The sequence below is a fragment of the Pongo abelii genome, chromosome X, assembly GCF_028885655.2.
Source record: "Pongo abelii isolate AG06213 chromosome X, NHGRI_mPonAbe1-v2.0_pri, whole genome shotgun sequence".
In the NCBI taxonomy this organism is placed as follows: domain Eukaryota; kingdom Metazoa; phylum Chordata; class Mammalia; order Primates; family Hominidae; genus Pongo; species Pongo abelii.
In genome coordinates this window covers 36,546,553-36,567,770 of record NC_072008.2, presented here as the reverse complement: position 1 = coordinate 36,567,770, position 21,218 = coordinate 36,546,553, and the positions used below count along the sequence as shown (strand labels likewise).

Below are 21,218 nucleotides of genomic sequence, written 5' to 3'. Positions count from 1 at the left end.
CTACAGCATGAAAAAGGTACAGAAATATCAGAGGGATGATACTGATGAAATTGAATTACATATGAATTCTTGGTAATTTTTATAACATTATATATTGTATTTTTAATTGTATTTCCTAGGAATCACCATTGGAAAGTCATATTTGTTAAGAATAAATATCAAAAATGTAAACATAAGGCATAATGATGACTACATGTTCTTTCTATGTCACATAAGAGCATTGCCTAATAGATCTACTGAAGGATTATTTAATATCTAAAGAAATTTCACTTTGTCTCACTTACTAATTACCATTAAGATGATAAAATAGCCTTAAAGGACACACTTTACTCCTAATTCAAGGTAATAATAGTTATTCTAACTGGTAGATTGCTCACATAGCAAAGATTATATATCTTATCAGAACAAAATTTTGTGCTTCAGATTGACTTTTGTCATGTCTTTAATAATTAGACAAACAAATAAACCAAAAAAGGCAATTTATCCCTCTAAAAAGCCAAAGTTCTTTACAATTACCTTACCTTCTTTTACACTATATTGTCACTTTGACTAGTAGGTAGCCAAGCTACAGCCAATCATTGTTCTCAGTGCCTATGCACCCATCTTAACCAAGTGTTAGATCACAACAGAATTTAGAGTAGAGTGACCTGAGAGTCCATAACTCTGCTTGTTGAAGCAAGAAGCAATTTAATGATACATTAAGGACATTGGAGTTAATTGTTTTAAGCAAAGAGCCAGCAGAAGTGATTGATGAGATGAGTAACATAATAATATTTATATTTAGGAAGAGATTCTGACATAAATATGAAGAAACAATTGACAGCAGATAAGACAGTCAGAAATTTGTAATAGTCCAAGATGAGAGGTCTGGAGGACTTTAATTGACACAGTGGCAATATGAATAAAGAAAAGTACCAAAAAAGTTTATACATACTATTGGAATATTCTGAGTAAGGGCTTCAAATGCTGGTGTTTCAAACTCAAATTTGGCCTCTGGTTGTTCTTCATTCACAATACCTTCAACATAATAGGCACGCACATCATACCTTGATTTCAATAAAATTTTACAAGGGTAGCGTCCAGGTTGGAGAGGAAGAAATTGCAAAGGAAGTGGAACATATCCATCTGAAGCTATCAAAATAATTTTAAACAGTTCATTTAAAATCATATATAACCTAAAATTCATCTTGGTAAGCAATATTTAATATTATTGTATTAAATTGTACTGCATAACCTAGAATAGGTTTCACTGGGATAGCACACTACCTCTAAATCTCCAGGGCTTACCATGCAAGCTTATTTATCAATTAGAGTATATATACTGCACTGGTCAGAGAACAGTCTGCTCCTCAAAGTCACTCAGGACTCCATACTGTGAAAGATACCACCATCTTGCAGTTGTACCATAAGAAATGTCTCTGCTCTTTGGCTGAGAGGTCAGGGGAAAAGGAATGGCTGGAAGTTTGCTCAAGGACTTTTCAGTTTTCAGCTCAAAATTAATATACACATTACATTTAACTGTCCAGACCCAGCTATGTGACTCTACCTAATTGAAAGGGGGCTGAGATAGAAGGAAATATAAGCAATAGTAGATGGGCTTTACCGTCAGCCACATTTCTATCACTTAGAGGTGCTCTGGTCTCAGAGCAATCAAAATAATTTGCAACTTGGCCAGCAGATAGAAATAATTTTTTCATAGCTAATAACCAAGGGAACCAGAAAGGGGCATGCGTAATTAACACTTCTCATAACACCCCGTTATAACATTTACCTTAAGCTAATAGCTAATTTTACTTCTTATGCTAGGTTGAGCTATCTATTCTCATTCTTTCCTTTCAGGCAACACCACTTTTTCTCTGAAGGTCACCATTTCCTTAGCATCCATAAAATGAGAAAATAGTTATAAAAATTTGGCAACCCTAAAGTAAAATGCAGTATAAGAACATAATAAAAATTTCATAGTTAATGCCAAAGTATTTAAATAGTCAACGAACAACAAATGATTTTAAAAACATCTGACGTCTAATTCTGTACAAGGAAGTTCTCTGAAACCAAGAAAACAAATCAAGCATATCAATCAACGGACCAGACACATATTATGACATTAAATGGCTATAATTTTAATTCTCTCGAAGTGAACACTTCAAATGTGAAAGGTGGCATGTTGTTTTCAAATACAATGAAATGTATATGCTAAGATATGCAAGAACATTTATACGCAAGAACATTATATGCAAGAACATTAACTACCCTAAATCCTTTATCAAATAAGAGTTTATGTGTGTGTTATAAATTATACATTATGTAATGTTACATATCTTATATTAATTGAATATTATATAGCATATATTCCATGTCTATGTTGCTATATGTAATACAATATATATAATGTATAATGTTACATTTAATAGTACATATTAAAACATGCTGATAATGGATAACATTTGAAATTTGTATTACATCCAACAAGTCCAAGACTATCAGCTGGTCTGAGGAGAAAACAGTTACTCTCAAAGGCTCTCAGAATGTTATTTTTGTTCCATCCTATTCAAGCATAAACCTAATTTTAGAATACATTTTTTTCTTGGCAAAAAGACTCCAGGCACATTTTGTCATCTGTTGTTAATTGATTACTTTTATCCTGAGAGAGGTATTTGGGTTGTGGCAATCTCAATAGAACAAATCAGCACAGAAAATTATTTGTTGTTTTAATAACAGGCATAAAGAGAACTCATTTTTTTTCTTGGATGAAGAGAATGAAATAAAAATATTTAGAATATGTAATTTAAAGAGAATTCTATTAATTTACTTTTTTTTATTTATATAAGAATTAAACTGTTCAGACAATTTTAAGAATTGCAGAATATCTATTATTTTCATCAAAGATAAAAAACCTCTAGCTATTTAATGCTACACAATCATTGCAATGCACAAGTTCAAGTATAAAATTTCTGTCAAAAGCTTTATGTTATACATTTCTTTTTCCAAAAAAATGTTCACTTCCTTATGATTGCTGAGTCTGAAAGTTAAAGCCAAAGACATTCTTAAGTGTACATTTTCCAACTCATGAAATGTTTATGAGCAAGGATCTTAAGGGCTACACAATGTCAGCCCCTTTCTCTTACAAATCCAAAAAGAAAATCATTATAATAGTGGAATTTGTGGAAATTATAATTTTAATTTTGATGATGTATTTATAAATCAATATCTGTTTCATTTTTAAATATCCAAAATAATTTTATTAAGTTGTATAAGAAACATAAGTAGTGGTGATATATATTATAAATAAGATATTTAAAAACTTCTGGGTTAAGATATTTATTTGACAGTATTTGCGTCCCCATCAGATGTAAACTAGCAGAGGTAGAAACCATTTTGATCTTCAGAAATTTGGAAATTTTACTGGACATATTGTGCCATCATATAATAACGGGACATTTTCTTAAATTTATTTCCAATTCTGGACTGTAGCAAATGCTGTCCATGCCTTGACGTGTCCCCTTTAAGTATGCCTTAAAGGGCATGGATTTATGGATATCTTTGACTTCCTCCTTGAAAGTTCTCTCTAGACAAAGAATGGTGCTCAGTTCTCACATAGATCATCCAGAAGTGGTAGTAAAAACCTGTAGGAGCAGTACCAAACCAAAAATTGATCAAAATTGGTAAAAAACAAACGAACAAAAAAACCTGTTTTCTTGCCCTTTGGTTAGAAGAACTCTGAGGCGAATTTGACACCAACTTCCAGAGGCCCCCAGTGGGACTGAGTCCCAATTGCCTGCAATGATAACTTGTTAATTAAAACCCCCGGAATTGGTTTCTTCTCTTTGCAGTCTCCTACTCCCCTACCTATGCTTTGAGATCACCTCTCAAACTACTTGCTCTCAAGACCAGATCTCAGGGTCTGCTGTTGGAATTACCCAGCTTAACACATGCCCTAAATCCCAGGATAGAGAGGTTCCTGTCCTGGTCTCATGCTTTCTAGGGCCTTACTCTGATCCTCCTCTGGCATTGCCTCTCTGCACGTGCAAGAAGTACATGGGCCCAATGGGACAGATCTATATGGATCCCAGCCCCATCCATGGTTCAAGTTCATGAGACATTATGATTCACAATCCATAGTTCCTTGATCCTGTTTACAGTGCTTTCACAAGACTCTTCCCTAGGTCAGTCCTCCTGGTAGAAGACTCCTAGAACTATGCAGTAACTAAGAGGTCACTATTAGGAGGGTATGGACCAAGAGTAAGTGTGTGGGCTGACATATCCACATGTTTAAACATAAGAACCATTAGAGTGCATGTAAGAGTTGAAAGACAGAAGACAATGGCGTGGGCACCTGACTAGCACCCAGCTACCCTGTGCTGTCATTTTCTAGTGCAAAACTCTGAGGAGTCCAAAAATTCTAAATTCAAACTTGGTCTTCAAGGTTCTTATAAAGTTAGATTTGTTAAAATGGAATAATAGAATGTATTCTATTTTGAAATGTGTTAGTTTGATTTGTAAGTTTTTAAAATTTAGACATATGTTATGTGGGTTTCCATTTGTACTCTTGACTTGGGCATAACAAATGTTAGGGACTATCTGGATCTGTCCCTTCCATCCCTACTCAACTCAGATGTAGTTAACCTGTATCTTTTCTTTACAAGTGTGGCAATTGTCAGGATTCTATATTTAAAGATAACTGAATATATGTAAATTTACAGAAAAATTACAATTACTGAAGAAAATAAAGAAACATAAAGAAAGAATTTCTTGAAGTAAAGACTACATCATTTCATTTAACTTTGGTTATTGGAAGAAATCAGTGCTATCTACAGTTTTTCAAATAACCCATAAAAATATACTATGTTCAGATCCTAGAATAGGTCATAGTTGGAACAAAAAATCAATACCATTGTTTTGTTCAGCTACAACTGCATAACAAACTACCCAAAAACTTAGTGATTTAAAGCAACAACCATTCATTTGCTCATAATTCTGTGGCCTGAGCCCATTTGGGACAGCTTATCATCTCCACATGGTACTACCTGGGTATTTTGACCTGTGTATATACTGGGTATTGACTGTGGTCTTTGGATCTCAGCTGGGAATTCTGTCCATGAGCACTCTAATCCTGTATGAGATGAGCCCAATCATTTTTCATAGAGTACAGAAGAATTACCAGCAGCAAAAAAGAGACTAATGTAAAAGAAGCTATCAAATATCTGCCTCTTTCCCATTCCTAAATGATCCTTTGTCCAAAGCAAGTCACGTGGCCACAACCAGGTCAACGAGGAAAGGGAGACTATACAAAACCTGTGTAAAGGCAGATGTGATCCACTTGGGCTTTTACTGTAATAATCTACAATTCCCTAACTGCAGAGAAACATACATGTATAAAACTTGTGACCTGAAAAAGATAAAATCAACTGAGAGTTAAAACCCTTTTTTTCAGTTTTGGTTCCAATTCTACATTGTGTGACCTTAAGCAAACAACTTAAGGTTTTTTTCAAACTCAACTTCTTTTTTTTTCCTTTCATTTTTCAACCACAAGTTTATTTTCTAAATGTACTCCATATATTTTTAATACCAGAAAAGAGTTTATTTCCCCCCATGGATACAAGGTAGTCCCTCCCAGATATTTTTGGCATGTGATTTTAAAACTGAAAGCCATCTAAAAATAGTTGTGAAAGCTAAGACATAAGCATTATTTTAATATCCTCCCAACTATTTAAGAACATCGATTTTTAAAACAATTTTTAACTTTATAATTTTTTTAATTTTAGCTTTTATTTTAGATACAGGGAGGTACATGTATTGAATTTTTACATGGGTAGATTGGACCCAGGTAGTGGGTATAATACCCAATAAGTAGTTTTTCAACCCACACGTCCCTCCAAACTTCTTAACCTCTTTCAATGAGTGGGATTTGATTAATAGCTTTCAAAAATTTTTATTTTCTGGCTTAGATGTACTGTGTATGAACAATATTTAAAATTGAATTAACATATAAAACAAAGGAAACTGGAGTTAATCTGGTTGAAGTAGAATGAGGAGCTAGAAGTCCCCATTTACTTCCATGGCCTCACTATAGATAAGCCAAAGCACTTCAGAAGAATTTTGGGGCTTCATAGAATATAATTTGATTAACTAATTTCTTAGACTTGTTGGTGCCTTAATAGGTCATAATCGTATAAAAACACATCAAACATATGGAAGAGATTAAGTAATAGAGTAAGTTGAACACTGCCTTCTATAGTTGTTTTTGGTATATTATTAACAAACAATAGTCAGAGCTTTTAATTCAGAAAATGAATAATTAAGAATGAATAATTATATTTATTACATGTATATACATAATTGTATAATATTTATTATAAGAAAACATGAATAAATTTTAGAGAATTTTTTGGCATATTTGTTAATCACACTGCCACCTACTACTAAAAACTCTTAATGTAGGCTTTTTTTCTATTGTATAAGTCAAAAGACTAACTTACCTGCTCTCTTAGGCCATTCTCGCATTGCTATAAAGAAATACCTGAGACTGGGAAATTTATTTAACTAAAAAAAAAGTTTAATTTGCTCACGGTTCTGTAAGCTATAAAGGAAGCATGGAAGTATCTGCTTGGCTTCTGGGGGGGTCTCAGGAAACTTACAATCATGGCAGAAGACAAAGCAGGAGCAGGCATCTCACATGGCAGGAACACAAGTAAGGGAAGAGAGTTGGGGGAGGTACTATACACTTTTCAACAACTAGACCTCACTAGAACTCACTCACTATCCTGAGTACAGCATCAAAAGTATGGTGCTAAACCATTCATGTGAAACCACCCCTAAGATCTAATCACCTCCTACTAGTTCCCACTTCCAATATGGTGATTACAATTTGAAATGAGATTTGAGCAGGGACACAGATCCAAACCATATCACAAGTAAAGTGAAATTTTTCCCATTTTAGTCATATTATTATATTTTTGTAGGCACATGAGTATCTGAATCACAAACACTCTGGAAAAGTAAGTGATTGTGTGCTAACAACTGCTCATGACTATTTCCTCTTTAATAAAAATATGAAATGTAGCCATAGACATTAAAAAAAGAATTCAGCAGTTAAAAAATTTACAGTTTTTATTTCGTAAAAAATTTGTATTAGTAGAAATTTTGTAATATGGTCCACTCAGAAAAAAAAAAAAAACATTTTCTAAAATGGACTAGCTGCTTAAATTGTTTTATTTATTATAATATTCAATAAAATAATAATTTAAAATAATAAAGACCTATACTTATTATTGACAAATTCGATTTTTAAAATATTGGTTAAAATTGATTTTATTATTTAAAAAGAGGTTGAACTACTTTTCCTTTTCTATTACCAGGGAGATTTAAAATAATATAATAGGAGATAAAAGACAAAGAGTGATAGGAAGAGAGAGGGGAAAGGAAAAGGAAAGAAAGGAAGAAAAGAAGAAAAAAAGAGGATAAATATAAAGGAGAGGGGAAGTAGGAATTGAGGAAGGAAAATGAAAAGTATTTGGAATGCTAAAAGAATGTCATGTGACCCTTTTTGCCTGACCAACCTCAAATGTCTGAGAGCACTGGACTTGCCTTCCCATGAAGTTTGTAAGTATCTGCCAGTAGGGCAGACTGGTATGCAGTTCCATGTCTGATTTTACTGAAAAGTTGTAAGTGCACATTCTCCCAGCTGCCCTAAAGTACAGGGAAAGAAGGTCATAGACAGATACCAGAGTGCTATAGTATGCAAATGGCAAGGATGGCCAATCATTACCAGCACAGTCAAGCTAGCCTTAAGAGCTATAGAAAAACTTATTAATTTTGTTGTTCAAGTCTAGTAGGGCTTTATTAACCTTCTGTCTGCTTGATCTGTCAATTACTGAGAGAGGTCTAATAAGATCTTCCACTGTAATTTAGAATTTGTTCATTTCTCTTTTTATATTAATTGATTTTGGCTTTATACATTCTGAGAATATGTGTTTAGGTATAAATAATTTCAAAGCTTCTTCTCTAAGTTGGATTCTTCCCTTTTTTAATTAAGTAATACATTTATTTACCACAAAGTCTACTTGTTTTAATATTAATATATCTATGCCAACTATTTTATGATTAGTAAATACGTGGTATAGGTTTTTTGATACTTTACCAGGAAATTTTATAAACAGTATAAAGCTACATTTTAGTTTTCATTGTGAAAATATAACCTTTTATAGTTTAGTCTGTTCATATTTATTGTGATTAATGATATATTTGTGTTTATTTTAACATCTCATTTTGTGCCACACTTTATCTCATTTTATTTTGTTCTTTTCCATTCTTGAATTCTATTGAATTCATCAAGTTTTGTTTATTTTCATTTATGCCTCTACTGGTTTAGAAATTATACATTCTATCCCTATACTTTTCATTGCCCCAAATATTCAACATCTATACTTCACATAAAAATATCTTACAGTAATTCAACCCTGGTCCCTAAAATGTAAGAACTTTACATGCCTATAATGGCAAACCCTTCCTTATAAAGTTGCTATCTAGTAATTGAGCTCACTTTGTTTTGGTAACACCTGAATTATTTATTCTTATCATTATTTCTACAGTCAAATCCTCATGGGAGTTACCCACATTTACTGATTATTTTAGTAAACATTGTTCTTGGATCCCAAATCTCTCTTCTGAATTCAATTTCCTTCACCAATAAGAGGTCTTCTACTTGTTCTTTTACCAAAATCTCTGAGTTTTAAATGGTCTCAAGTTCATTGTTGAATTACAAATGTTTTTATTTCATCTTTACTCATGAGTGATAGTTCACTAGGACATAAAATTCTAGCTTGGCAGTTAATTTTCATCAGCACTATAATGCTATTGTCTTTTGGCTTCTAATGTTACTGTTGGTAATTCTGCCTTCAGTATAACTTTTGTTCCTTTAAAAATAATCTGCCTTTTTTCTCTCATTGCTTTTTGGAATTTCTCTTATCTTTGCCATCCTATGGTTTCACTATGACCTATCTATCTACGTGTAAATTTAGGTATTCTTCTATCGTCTTCTGGTATTGTAGACATTTTATTTCTGCTTTTCCTTATTCTCATTTGCTCCTAGTAAGATAAGAAATTTATCTGTCTTAGGTGGTCACTTGTAGAGGACCTCATTCCATATTTACTTTACAGCAATCTCTTAGTTCTAACTATGGAGGTAACTCAATATGCAGCCCTTGGGCCCATTTCCTGTATCAAACAAGCATCTACCTATTAAATGTAGATAGGGTATTTGTTTGTTTGTTTGGTTTTTGATGCCCGGGCAGTTTTGTAATGATCTAAAGAAAAATTTACATCTTAAAAAATATATATATAACATATATATGTATATATATACAAACAGGATATATATATATCTTCCTGTTAACAGGTTGAGTATTCCTTATCTGAAATGCCTGGGGCCAGAAGTATTTTAGATTTCAGAATTTTTCAGATTTTGGAATACATGCATATGCATAATGAGATAACTTAGGGATAGGACCCAAGTCTAAACAGGAAATTCATTTATGTTTCATATACACATTATATACATAGCCTGAAGGTAATTTTACATGATATTTTAAGTAATTTTGTTCATGAAACAAGTTTTGACTGCCTTTTGACTGTGACCTAATATGAGATCAAATGTGAAATTTTCCACCTGTGGCACCATGTCGGTGATCAAAATGTTTCTGATTTTGAGCATTTGGGGTTTTGGAGCATTCAAATTTTGGATTTCCACGTTGGTTTTACTCAACCTATAATCAATAATGTGAACCCTGAAAATCTGAGACAGGTCTCAGTTAATTTAGAAAGTTTATTTTGCCAAGGTTGAAGATGCACGCCTGTGATGTGACACAGTCTCAAGGGGTCCTGACAACATGTGCTCAAGGTGGTCGGGGCACAGCTTGGTTTTATACATTTTAGGGAGACATGAGACATCAATCAATATGTGTAAGATGTGCATTGGTTCAGTCTGAAAAGTTGGGGGAAGGTGGGACAACTCGAAGAGGGGAGGGGGCTCCTAGGTCATAGGTAGATAAGAGACAAATGGTTGTATTTTTCTGAGTTTCTGATTAGCCTCTCCAAAGGAGGCAATTAGATATGCATTTATCTCAGTGAGCAGAGGGGTTACTTTGAACAGAATGAGAGGCAGGTTTGCCCTAAGCAGTTCCCAGCTTGACTTTTCCCTTTAGCATAGTGATTTTGGGACCTCAAGATTTAGTTTCCTTTCACAATAAACTCTTGCCCCACCAATAATAATACAGTCAAAAATATAACCCCAACCACTTAGGCAACTGAACGGACCCCCTCTGGGCCAAGGGAAACCTGAAACATTGAATTACCAGCCATGATGGAAAGGGAGGTTGGACATGCTTTGTTATACCCTCTCCCTTTTGGAGTTTACACACAACTGACCATCATTAAGATTAAAATAGATATCATAAGACTGATGAAACAGACTCTTTTTGTCAATAAGATACCAAATTCCAAACTGACTCTGGTATAGCATCACATGGCAAATAACATACCCTGAATGAAATAAAATCATTTTACCCCCAAATACATGTCTTTGACATATTTTGAAATGGCCCTGCAAATCTTCTGTCTTTTGTGGGAGTAATTTTGTATCTGTAGAGAATCTTCATTAATGCATCTAGGCCTTTCCTGATCTAGGAGAGATTAACTAAGCATCCGATATCTTCTAAGGCCTGAAAAAAAGACATTTAGCATCTATTGTCTCTGATGCTTGCTATCTGGAGGCTTCATCTATACAACAAGAACCTTGGCTTCCACAATTCCATTTATCTTAACTCAAGCATTTCTTTCCAAGCAGACTTCCAGGACTGCAAGTCTTCAGCTTAACTCTTTAACCCAATTGCCAATGAGAATACCTTTGAATCCTCCTGTAACTGTAATAAGCCCTCCCTGTCCTCACATTGAGATGTTTGGCTTTTCTAGGCCAAACCAATGTATACATTACAGTTATTGCCTTATGTCTTTCCCTGTAACTTGTCTCCCTAAAAGGTATAAAACCAAACTGTAACTCGACCATCTCAGGCACTTTCTCAAGACCTCTTGAGATTGTTCTCCTGTCTATGGTCACTCATATTGGCTCAGAATAAACCTCTTTAAATATTTCACGGAGTTTGGCTTTTTCATCAACAAAATGCACCACAACTCACTTAGACTCTTCCCATCTCTGCCACCACTACTACCAGATCTCATGTGAGATTCTATACATTATTGATAGAGTGATGTTCCTCCACATAATCCCCTACAGTTGTGGTCATTTTTGGGAATTCCTCATAGGATACATGTAAATGGCTGGCTGCTGTTGAATTTTTGGATTTCTGTAGGCCTTCATGGGTCATTTAATGAAAAATTAGGAGGGGACCTTTCAAAGAGTTCTAGCTTGATAGCATTTTAAATAGTAAGTTTTCTATAATTTTCTAAGAAGACAAAATTACCCAAAGAGAACAACTGACGTAAGATTTCACTTTCTAATTAACCCCTCCACACGGAAAGAAGCAAGGGATTGCTGACAGCAAATTAACTTTGTATTTTGCATTTTCATTTCTGAATACCATAAACTTTCTCTAATTGTCCTGTATTAAATATAAACTCTGTTTTGAACAGAGTTTATTTTTAATTTCTTGTAGACTGATTTACTAAGTGTGCAAATTAGTATGAATGTGCTGCTAGCAAGCCAATAAACAGCATGTTTTCTAGGACTTAAAATAATGGAAAAGACTACTGAAATTTCTGATTAAATGCCTCCCTAAATATATAATTGTAGAGCATATGTTCACCACTGAAGACCTAACAGAAAGAACAAGAAACTTTTTTAAAGTTCACTTTTTTTTACTTACCAGCTCTATGTCTATAAATATAAAACAATGAAAGGAAAAGTGAGTCATTTATCAAACTGAAAATATATTAAAACTATAAGGATAAAGAATATATGCAGTCTTGGATATTACAATTATGTTGAATTGGTTATATTACATTATTTGACTTAAAGTGTATTTTTTAAAATAACATAGAATACAATCAAGTCTCATTGTAGTTTGCTGCATGCAGAGTAGGAGGAAAGAATTTGGACTGGGCAGAAAACCAAAATGTTAGTAGGACATATATTTGTAACTAAACAAAGTACACAGGGCATATATTTGCAACTAAACAAAGTACAGACTCTGACTATGAGAAGATAGGTATGGGAGGGCAGCAAGAGAAAGGCATATCCATCAAGTAAGTTATCACTGGGGTTATCTAAAGTAAGAAGCAAGCTTAAAATAAGGTAAGTCGCATAGAGAAAAGAAGAAACGGATAAGGCTGATATAAAAGAGGCCAATTCCACAGTTAAAGACCCAGGGTCCCAAGTTGAGGGAAAGATTCCTGTTTGAGGGGCCTAGGGCTATCCAAAACAATGATGGATGGCAGGAAGAGTGTACCAGTACCCAGGGAGGGAGCTGGCAGAAACAAACTAGGCTGTTAAGAAATAAAGTAGAAATCTATGCCTGAGTGCTGGGACAGACATGACAGAAATAAACGTATCACAAAGAGGGACCATGCTGAAACCACCTTTGCAAAAATTACGACTGAGAAAATAATGACAGTGAAAGAAATCTTATCCAACGGAGTCCATCTTTCTTCTAACCTCCAAGCCATTGTAGTTTATTCCTGGGTATGAGCCAAAATAACTTTGGGAGGAACTCAGTTTATAGTTTAACTTTGAAACAAAGATGGTAACAGCTCTTTCCCAAAACAAATCCCCTTCCTACCTGGGGACGAGACTGCCTTTGCAGAACTAACACATTAGACAAAAGATTAGAAATTATGGCTTAGGAGTCATGCAGCCGGAGGCTACAAGAGTCTGAACCTCCCCAAATTGCTCCTGGAGATAACATCACTATTGTAAAGCCCAAAATCAGTGCTTGAGATATTTTGTAGACCCTGTATCCTGGATGGATCAGCTGCCAGGAGCCAGATGATAAACTGGCTCATCTGGTCTTGTGGCCTCCACCCAGGAACTGACTCAGTTCAAGAGGATGGCTTTGACCCCCTGTGATTTCATCTCCAACCTGACCAATAAGCAATCCCCACTTCTCCAGCCCCTACCTGAAAAATTATCCTTAAAAACTCTGATCCTTGAATTCTTGGGGAGACTGATTTAAGTAATAACAAAAACTTGAGTCTCCCATACAGCCAGCTCTGCATAAATTAAACTCTATTACAATTCCCCTGTTTTGATAAATTGGCTCTGTCTAGGCAGCAGGCAAGGAGAACCCATTGGGTGGTTACAAAGTAAATGAGGAGCCAGGGCTAACAGATCCAGCATCAGACTGGTACTCACTAGACTGCAAGTAGGACATGGGAGACTGGTGGTCAGCACAGATGGGCCTCTGGATCCCACTCCTGAGATAGAAATTGGCTCAGGACCCGGGATGGAACATGTCAACAGAGATGGTAGGGGAAAGAGAAAGAAATCAGAAATTTTCTACATTTAATGCTACTGACAATGTAACTAGTAGACTTCTATAAAATAACAATACGACAACTGAGGTATTGCTTCTCACAAGAGGGCATTAGCTGCGGGGCTCTGCCCGCAGACCCTGACCCAAATGATGGATGAATAAAACGTACACTGACACACAGATATTCTATTTTGCCAGTCCTGCTGAGTGTCCGACCGCCTGCCCACCAAGAGAGGTTTGTCACTGTGGCCAGCCCTGAGCAGCTCGCACTCCAGGCATTTATTTCGTATACAATTAACAACAGAAGCTTTGAGTCAACACACTTGTGGATAATTAACATGGTTAAGAGAGTAGTTCTCAGAATGATTAAAGCTCAGGTACCATGGTCTAAAGTAAATACCATTAGGGGGCAACACCCCTAGTTGACCTCCCCCGGAGAGGGCCATCTGACTCAAAGGTTAGTTAATGGAGGTAGGGTAAACAGACTTAACTGGGGGAGCCTCTATTGTCCCTAGTATTTACCCTATGACCTAATGCTCTAAGGTAAGCACCGGCTGCCTTCAGCCTGTTCAATTATTACAAGCTATGTAACCTTTCAGCCTTCCAAAAGGTTTGTGACTATTCCCTATAACTTTCCCTAATATTTCTGCCACCATTCTGATTGAATCCCAACAGACAACATTTCCGTATGTGATACATTTTATGTGCCTCCTCCAATTTTTTTATGCGCTTACTCCAATTCCTTTGCTGCCACCACCTCCATCAACCTCAGCCACCTGCCTTTTTTTCCTCTGCTTGGGGGTGACCTATATCTTGCATCAAAAGCAATAGAGCCAACCCCTTGACTGCTCCTTTACAACCAAGCAGACCAGCATATGCTCAGTTTCAGGCTCCTTTTGCCTTGGTAGAGCATGGAATTTGACATCTTAGCTAGAGAATGCCACCTTAAATGCTAGGGCCATGGAGTAAAGTTTAGCAAACAGGAACAGGAGACAAGGAAGTAAACATGCAGATAAAATTCCTTTTCTTTTCTCTCTCACATTGATTGCTCAAGGGTACTTTGCAGAGACACCTGCTGAGCAATCTGATGCATATACAGTCACGCGCTATCTGTTCAACCACTGAGTGCCTATATGATGGTGGTCCCATAAGATTATAATGGAGATGAAGAATTCCTATTGCCTAGTGATGTCATAATGTCCTGCTGCAATGCATATTATGTGGTGACGCTGGTGTAAACAAACCTACTGAGCTGCCAGTGGTATAAAAGCCTAGCACATACAATTATGTACAGTTCATACAACTTTATGGTAATAAATTACCAGAATTTATTTGCCATGGCAAATAATTACCAGCCTGTGTTGCTGACTTATGTATTTATTATACTATACTTTTTCTTGTTATTTTAGGGTGTACTTCTAAATATTAACTGTAAAATAGTCTCAGGCAGTTACTTCAGGAGCTATTCCAAAATAAAATATTGTTATTATATTATTATAGGAGATGACAGCTCCATGCATGCTATTGTTCCTAAAGACCTTCCAGTGTGGGACAAGATGTGGAGGTGGAAGATAGTGATATTGATGATCCCGACTCTGTGTAGGCCTAGGGTAATGTGTGTGCTTATGTCTTAGTTTTTAATAAAGAAGTTTAAGAAGTAAAATAAATAAATAAATAAATAAACTTTAAAGTAAAAAAGTTTATAGAATAAGGATATAAAGAAAGAAAATATTTTTGTACAGCTACATATGTTTCAGCTAAGTTTTATTACAAAAGTCAACAAGTTTAAAAATATTAAGAAGTTTATAAAGCAAAAAAGTTATAGTAAGCCAAGATTAATTTATTATACAAAATTTTAAAAAATAAACTTAGTGTAGCCTAAGTATCAGCATTTGTAAAGTCTACAGGAATGTACAGTAATCTTCTAGGACTTCACATTCACTTACCACTCATTCACTAACTCTCCTAGAGCAATTTCCTGTCCTATAAGTTCCATACGTGGTAAGTGTCCTGTACAGGTATATCTTTTTAAAACTATTTTATACCCCATTTGTACTGGGGTATAAACTTTTCTAGGTTTACATATGTTTAGCTACACAAATACTTAGCAGTGTGTTACAATTGCTTACAGTATTTGGTACAGTAACTTGGTGTGCAGGTTTGTAGCCTCAGAGCAACAGGTTGTACCATATAGCCTAGATGATTAGTAGGCTATACCATCTAGGTTGGTGTAAGTACACTGATGTTCATACAAAGATGAAACCACCTAACAAGGCATTTCTCAGAATGTATCCCCTTTGCGAAGCCATGCATGATTGTATTCACAGAGGTAAGTTGTGGATACTGAGGCAACAGCTCATGTATCATGCATTGCTTTACCTCCCATCCTTCCCTTCCTTGTTTCTGTTTTTATTTTTCCATTCTCAGTGCCCTGAATTCGCATCTCCCAAATAAAGTATTCGTATTTAATTATTGCTTAAGGTTTTATTTTCTAGGGGACTCAAACTAAGACAATTACTAGAGTAAGAATAAACAGCATTGTGATTTCACATTTTGTGCAGCATAGCATAATGGAAACAGGATAGAGGAAGACTTAGCAGGCTTACTCAGTATACTTACTCTAATTACTTAGTAGACTTGAATGCTTACTCAGGAGACTTGATGTGATCTCCTACATGGTCTGTGAAGACACTTAAATTTCCTGGGCCTAACATTCTCCCTTTTACAAATGGAGATGTTGTACCATGGTGGCATTATGCTGTGCAAGTGGTGGTTCCCCAATTTATTCTAATACATGGATTAACTACACAAGTGATCTGGGTATAGGTTTGTAGACTCCTTCCAACCTGAGAATAATTCAGTAGGCCTAGGGTTGGGCCCGGAATATGTATTTTGTTGCAGGTACCCAGATACCACTGATGTACATCCAGGGTTGGTGACCACTGGCAAACAACAACCAAAAGTGAGCTGGAGTGCCTATACTACAATTATAAATGGGCTTTAAGTCAAAAAATGTTAAAAGAGCCAAAGAACATCATTATAGAATGATGAAAGTTCCATTATTTAAGAAGATACAGCAATCAGAAACATATATAACCATAAAATGTAATCCTCAAATATATAAAACACACTGACAGAATTAAAGAGAGAAATAGGCTTTTTAATAGTAATATATAATAATAATTGTTGGAGGTTTCCATACCTCACTTTCAATGCAGTGGCATGATCCTGGCTCATTGCAACCTCTGCCTCCCAGGTTCAAGCAATTCTCGTGTTTCAGCCTCTGGAGTAGCTGGGATCACAGGATTGTGCCACCACGCCCAGCTAATTTTTGTGTTTTCAGTAGAGACGGGGTTTCGCTATGTTGGCCAGGCTGGTGTCGAACTCCTGGTCTCAAGCAATCAGCCTGCCTTGGCCTCCCAAAGTGCTGAGATTACAAGCTTGATGAGCCACTGCTCCTGGCTGTGTATAGTTTTTAAATTGGTGTCCTTGCAGAGGGGATGATCAATGGACCCTTGTATTCTGCCATCTTGCTCTGCTTATCTCTGATACACTTTCAATATATAAAAATATTGTGTTTCTATATATTTGTAATGAATAATTCAGCATGAAATTAAGAAAGCAATTACTTTTAAGATATTATCAAAAAGAATAAAATAGGAATATATTTAACTAATAAAAGTGTAAAACTTATACTCTGAGAAATATAAAACCCATTTAAAAAAATAAAAAATTTCTAAAGAAATAAAAAAAAATCATTCCAAATTTCTGATTCAAGACAATATTGTTAAGATAACAATCCTCCCCAAATTGATCTACAGAATCAATGCAATACTTATCAGAAGGCCAGTAGGCTTCTTCTTATAAATCAACAAGCAGATTCTAAAATCCATTTGTGGTTGGGAAGGGTCTGGAATAAGCAAAATAATCTTGTTAAAAAGAAAAATATTGAAGGACTCACACTTTCTGATTTCAAAACTTACTACAAAGCAATAGTAATACGACCAGTTTGGGACTGGCATGAGGACAGACATGTAGACCAATGGGATAAAATAAAGAATACAGAAATAAACCATGTATCTATGGCCAATTGATTTTTTTATTTCAAAAATTGTTTTTACTTAGAAGCATTCAGAATGTCAACAAAACAGCTGCAACTGTTTCTTTTTTGCAATTAGAGAGATATTCAGTTAACAGAACAATTATTTTGTGTTAGATGCATCACAGACAATTGAAGAAGAAAAAACTACCATCCCTATATATAACTAATTTGTGCTGTGCACTAACGAGAATCTGATTTAAATTTCCATGCCAATTTACAACCCCCATATTCTACCAGGCAAGGTTAGTGGCTATTGTAAATACCACAAGAACAGGGCTTTCTAAAGACACATTCAGTAGTGTGTTAACTATACAAAAAAAAAAAAAGACACTGTAAAGTTAAAAAACAAATCTTACACAGCCTTACATTTCAATTTTTTTTCTTTAAAAGAAGCGAGGTGTGTACAGGGGGATTAAATGCTTTATAGACAAGAAAAAAAAACTACACTAGAACCAACTTATTCATCATCATCATCTTCATCTTCTTCCTCCCCCAATCTTCATCTTCTTCATCTTCCTCCTCTTCCTTCTTTTTCTTACTTTTTTCAACCTTTACAACTCCCTTTTTTTGCTGCATCAGGCTTTCCTTTAGCTTGATATGCAGCAATATCCTTTTTGCATTTTTCCTTCAGCTTCGCAGCCTTCTTTTCATGAGGCTGCTTTTCATCTGCAGCAGTGTTATTCCACATCCCTCCCAGTTTCTTTACAATATCACTAGTGGACTGGACAGGATGTTCTCCTCTGATTTTTGGATGATACTCAGAACAGAACAGAAAAAAGGCTGAAGGAGGCATCTTAGGTGCATTGAGATCCTTGAACTTCTTTTTTGTCTCCCCTTTAGTAGGGATATATTTTCATTTCTCTTTCATAACAGGCCTTGTCTGCCTTTGCCATGTCTTCACATTTTCCTTTCTCTTTAACAGACATGGTCTTCCACCTCTCTGAGCAGTTCTTAGAAAACTCTGAGAAACTGACTGAAGCATCTAGTTGTTTCTTCTTGTGCTCCTCCTGATAAGTTTGCACAAAAAAAATGCATATGATGACATTTTGCTTCTTGGCTTCTTAGGGTCTCTTTTGCCCATGTTTAGTTACTTTTCTTCAGTGAGGCACAGAATTGCCCAGTGCCCATCTGGCTCTCACTTGCCCTGGCACTGTCTCTATGGAGATCAATGTACTGCAATGGCTGTGAGAGGGTCAACTGATTTTCAACAAAGGTGCCAAGATCATTCAATGTGGAAAGAGTAGTGTTTTCAACAAATGCTGCTAAGACGACTTGGTAGCCACGTGCAAAGGAATGAAGTTCTCACAGGATATACAGATATTAACATAAAATGGATAAAAGACCTAACTGTGAGAGCTAAAGCTATAAAACTCTTACAAGAAACATAAGGATAAATCTTCATGACCTCATATTTGGCAATGGGTTCTTAGATATGATCAAAAGCAAGAGCAAAAAAATCAATAAGAACAACAAAATCAGTTAAACTGGACTTCATTGAAATCAAAAACTCCTGTGCTTCAAAGGATACTATCAAGAGAGTAAAAAGACAACTCACAGAATGGGAGAAAATACTTGCAAATCATATATCTATCTGATAAGATATTGTATCTGAAATATAGAAAGAACACTTGCAACTCAATGATAAAAAGACAACTCAATTTTTAAAATGGGTAAAAAATCTGAATAGACATCTATACAAATAAGGTATACAAATGGCAAATAAGCACATGGAAAGGTGCTCAACATCATTATTCATCAGGAAAATGCCAATGAAAACCTCAATGAGACACCACTTCTGCTCACTAGGATGGCTAGAATCAAGAAGTCAGACAATAACAAGTGTTGCCTATGATGTGGAATAATTAGAATCCTCATACACTGTTGGTGGGAATGTAAGATGGTGCAGCCACTTTGGAAAAAATTTTGGCAGTTTCTCAAATGGTTAAACATAGAATTACCCATATGATTCAACACTTCTACTCACAGATGTATACCCAAGATAAATAAAAACATATGTCTGCATAAAACCTTGTACACAAACGTGGATAGCAGCATTATTCATGGTAGTTAAAAGGTAGAAACAACCCAAATGTCCATTAATTGATGAATGGATAAACAAAGTAGGGCATAGTCACAAAATGGAATATTATTTGATCATTACTAGAAATGGGATACTGCTAAGTGAAGAAGCCAGTCAGAAAATATAACATACGATTCATTTTACATGAGATCTCCAAAATAGGCACTTCTATAGAGATAGACATTAGATTAGTGACTGCTTAAGGCTGATGGGATAGTGGATGATGGAGGAGCATGATATCTAAAGAGTACTGGGTTTTTTTTGAGACCATAAAAGTGTTCTAAAATTGACTGTGTTAATGACTACACATATTTATAAATATACTGAAAACTATTGAATTGTGCACTTTAAATTTGTGAATTGTATGTTATGTGAATGATATCTCAACAAAGCTTAAAATCAAAATACATAAATAGAGGAATAGAGATCTGAATGTGAGCACAGGTGAATATCCTTTTATTTTTTACTTGATGTAAATTCAAATGACAAGTATTATCCTTTATGGTTATTTTTGCAACTCTTCTAGGAAGATAGACTATAATAAAATTTATTATATTTATAATTAAATTTACATTTAAAGACCAAAAACAGAGTTGTCATTTCCTTGCTCTTGCCAATTCGGGTTTGCTAAAAAATTTATTTTTTGATCTTATAAGATTTAAATGTAGTATATGGGTTACTGATTTTCTTCCAGAATCTAATAGCATTCTTATATAGACTATAATTGGACAGGATGCTTTACAATTGTGGCAATCCTATCTGAAAGATACATATAAATTATATTTCTGAGTTAAAGAAATTCAATTTTAAATTTGTTTTGCAAATTAGAAGAGTTTTTGCCAAAAACAAATGTGACAAATGTAATAACACAAGCTTAACCCTTGTTATTTTGAGAAAAATTAACTGACTCATACTTTTAATATTAGGTAAGTTTTGGCAATGCTAACAATCAAGTATAATAGATTTGTTCCAATTAAAGTCAGCTTACATCATTAAAACTAGCATTTAATTTGATATTCTGTTAAATAAAATTTATTTTTTATCCTGTTTGAAATGTATTTGTGGTTATTCCATATAACACAGAGATGTAGAGTTTATTTTCGAAGTATATTTCATAAGTTTTTTGTTTTTGCTTTTTTGTTTGTTTTTATTTTTGGGGGGACAGCGTTTCACTGCTGTCGCCCAGGCTGAAGTGAAATGGTGTGATCTCAGCTCACTGCAACCTCCACCTCCCAGGTTCTAGCAATTCTCCTGCCTCAGACTCCCAAGTTGCATTACAGGCACCCGCGACCAGGCTAATTTTTGTATTTTTAGTAGAGACAGGGTTTCACCATGTTGGCCACACTGGTCTCAAACACCTGACCTCAGGTGATCCACCCATCTCGGCCTCCCAAAGTGCTGGGATTATAGGCATGAGCCACCGCACCTTGCCTATTTTGTAAGTTTTAAAGATTAATTCAGTTTCATTTTTTTCATAATTTTTCAATTTTATTTTGAGGCTGAAGAGTAATTCAGCTATTAATGTATTTAATCTTTGTAAAATGAGAACTGCAGT

The 21,218-nt window shown here is 35.0% G+C and overlaps 1 protein-coding gene and 1 pseudogene across 1 annotated transcript in view; both read right to left on the bottom strand.

Annotated features, from left to right (window-relative positions):
- The window catches only part of CFAP47 (cilia and flagella associated protein 47), a 466,299-nt gene that overhangs the window by 151,691 nt on the left and 293,390 nt on the right, over positions 1-21,218 (bottom strand). The window contains exon 46 of the mRNA XM_024240715.2: positions 935-1,131. Within this exon, the coding sequence (XP_024096483.2) occupies positions 935-1,131 (197 nt within the window). The remainder of the gene's footprint in view (positions 1-934; positions 1,132-21,218) is intronic.
- On the bottom strand, positions 18,041-18,664 carry LOC134760897 (high mobility group protein B1-like; annotated as a pseudogene).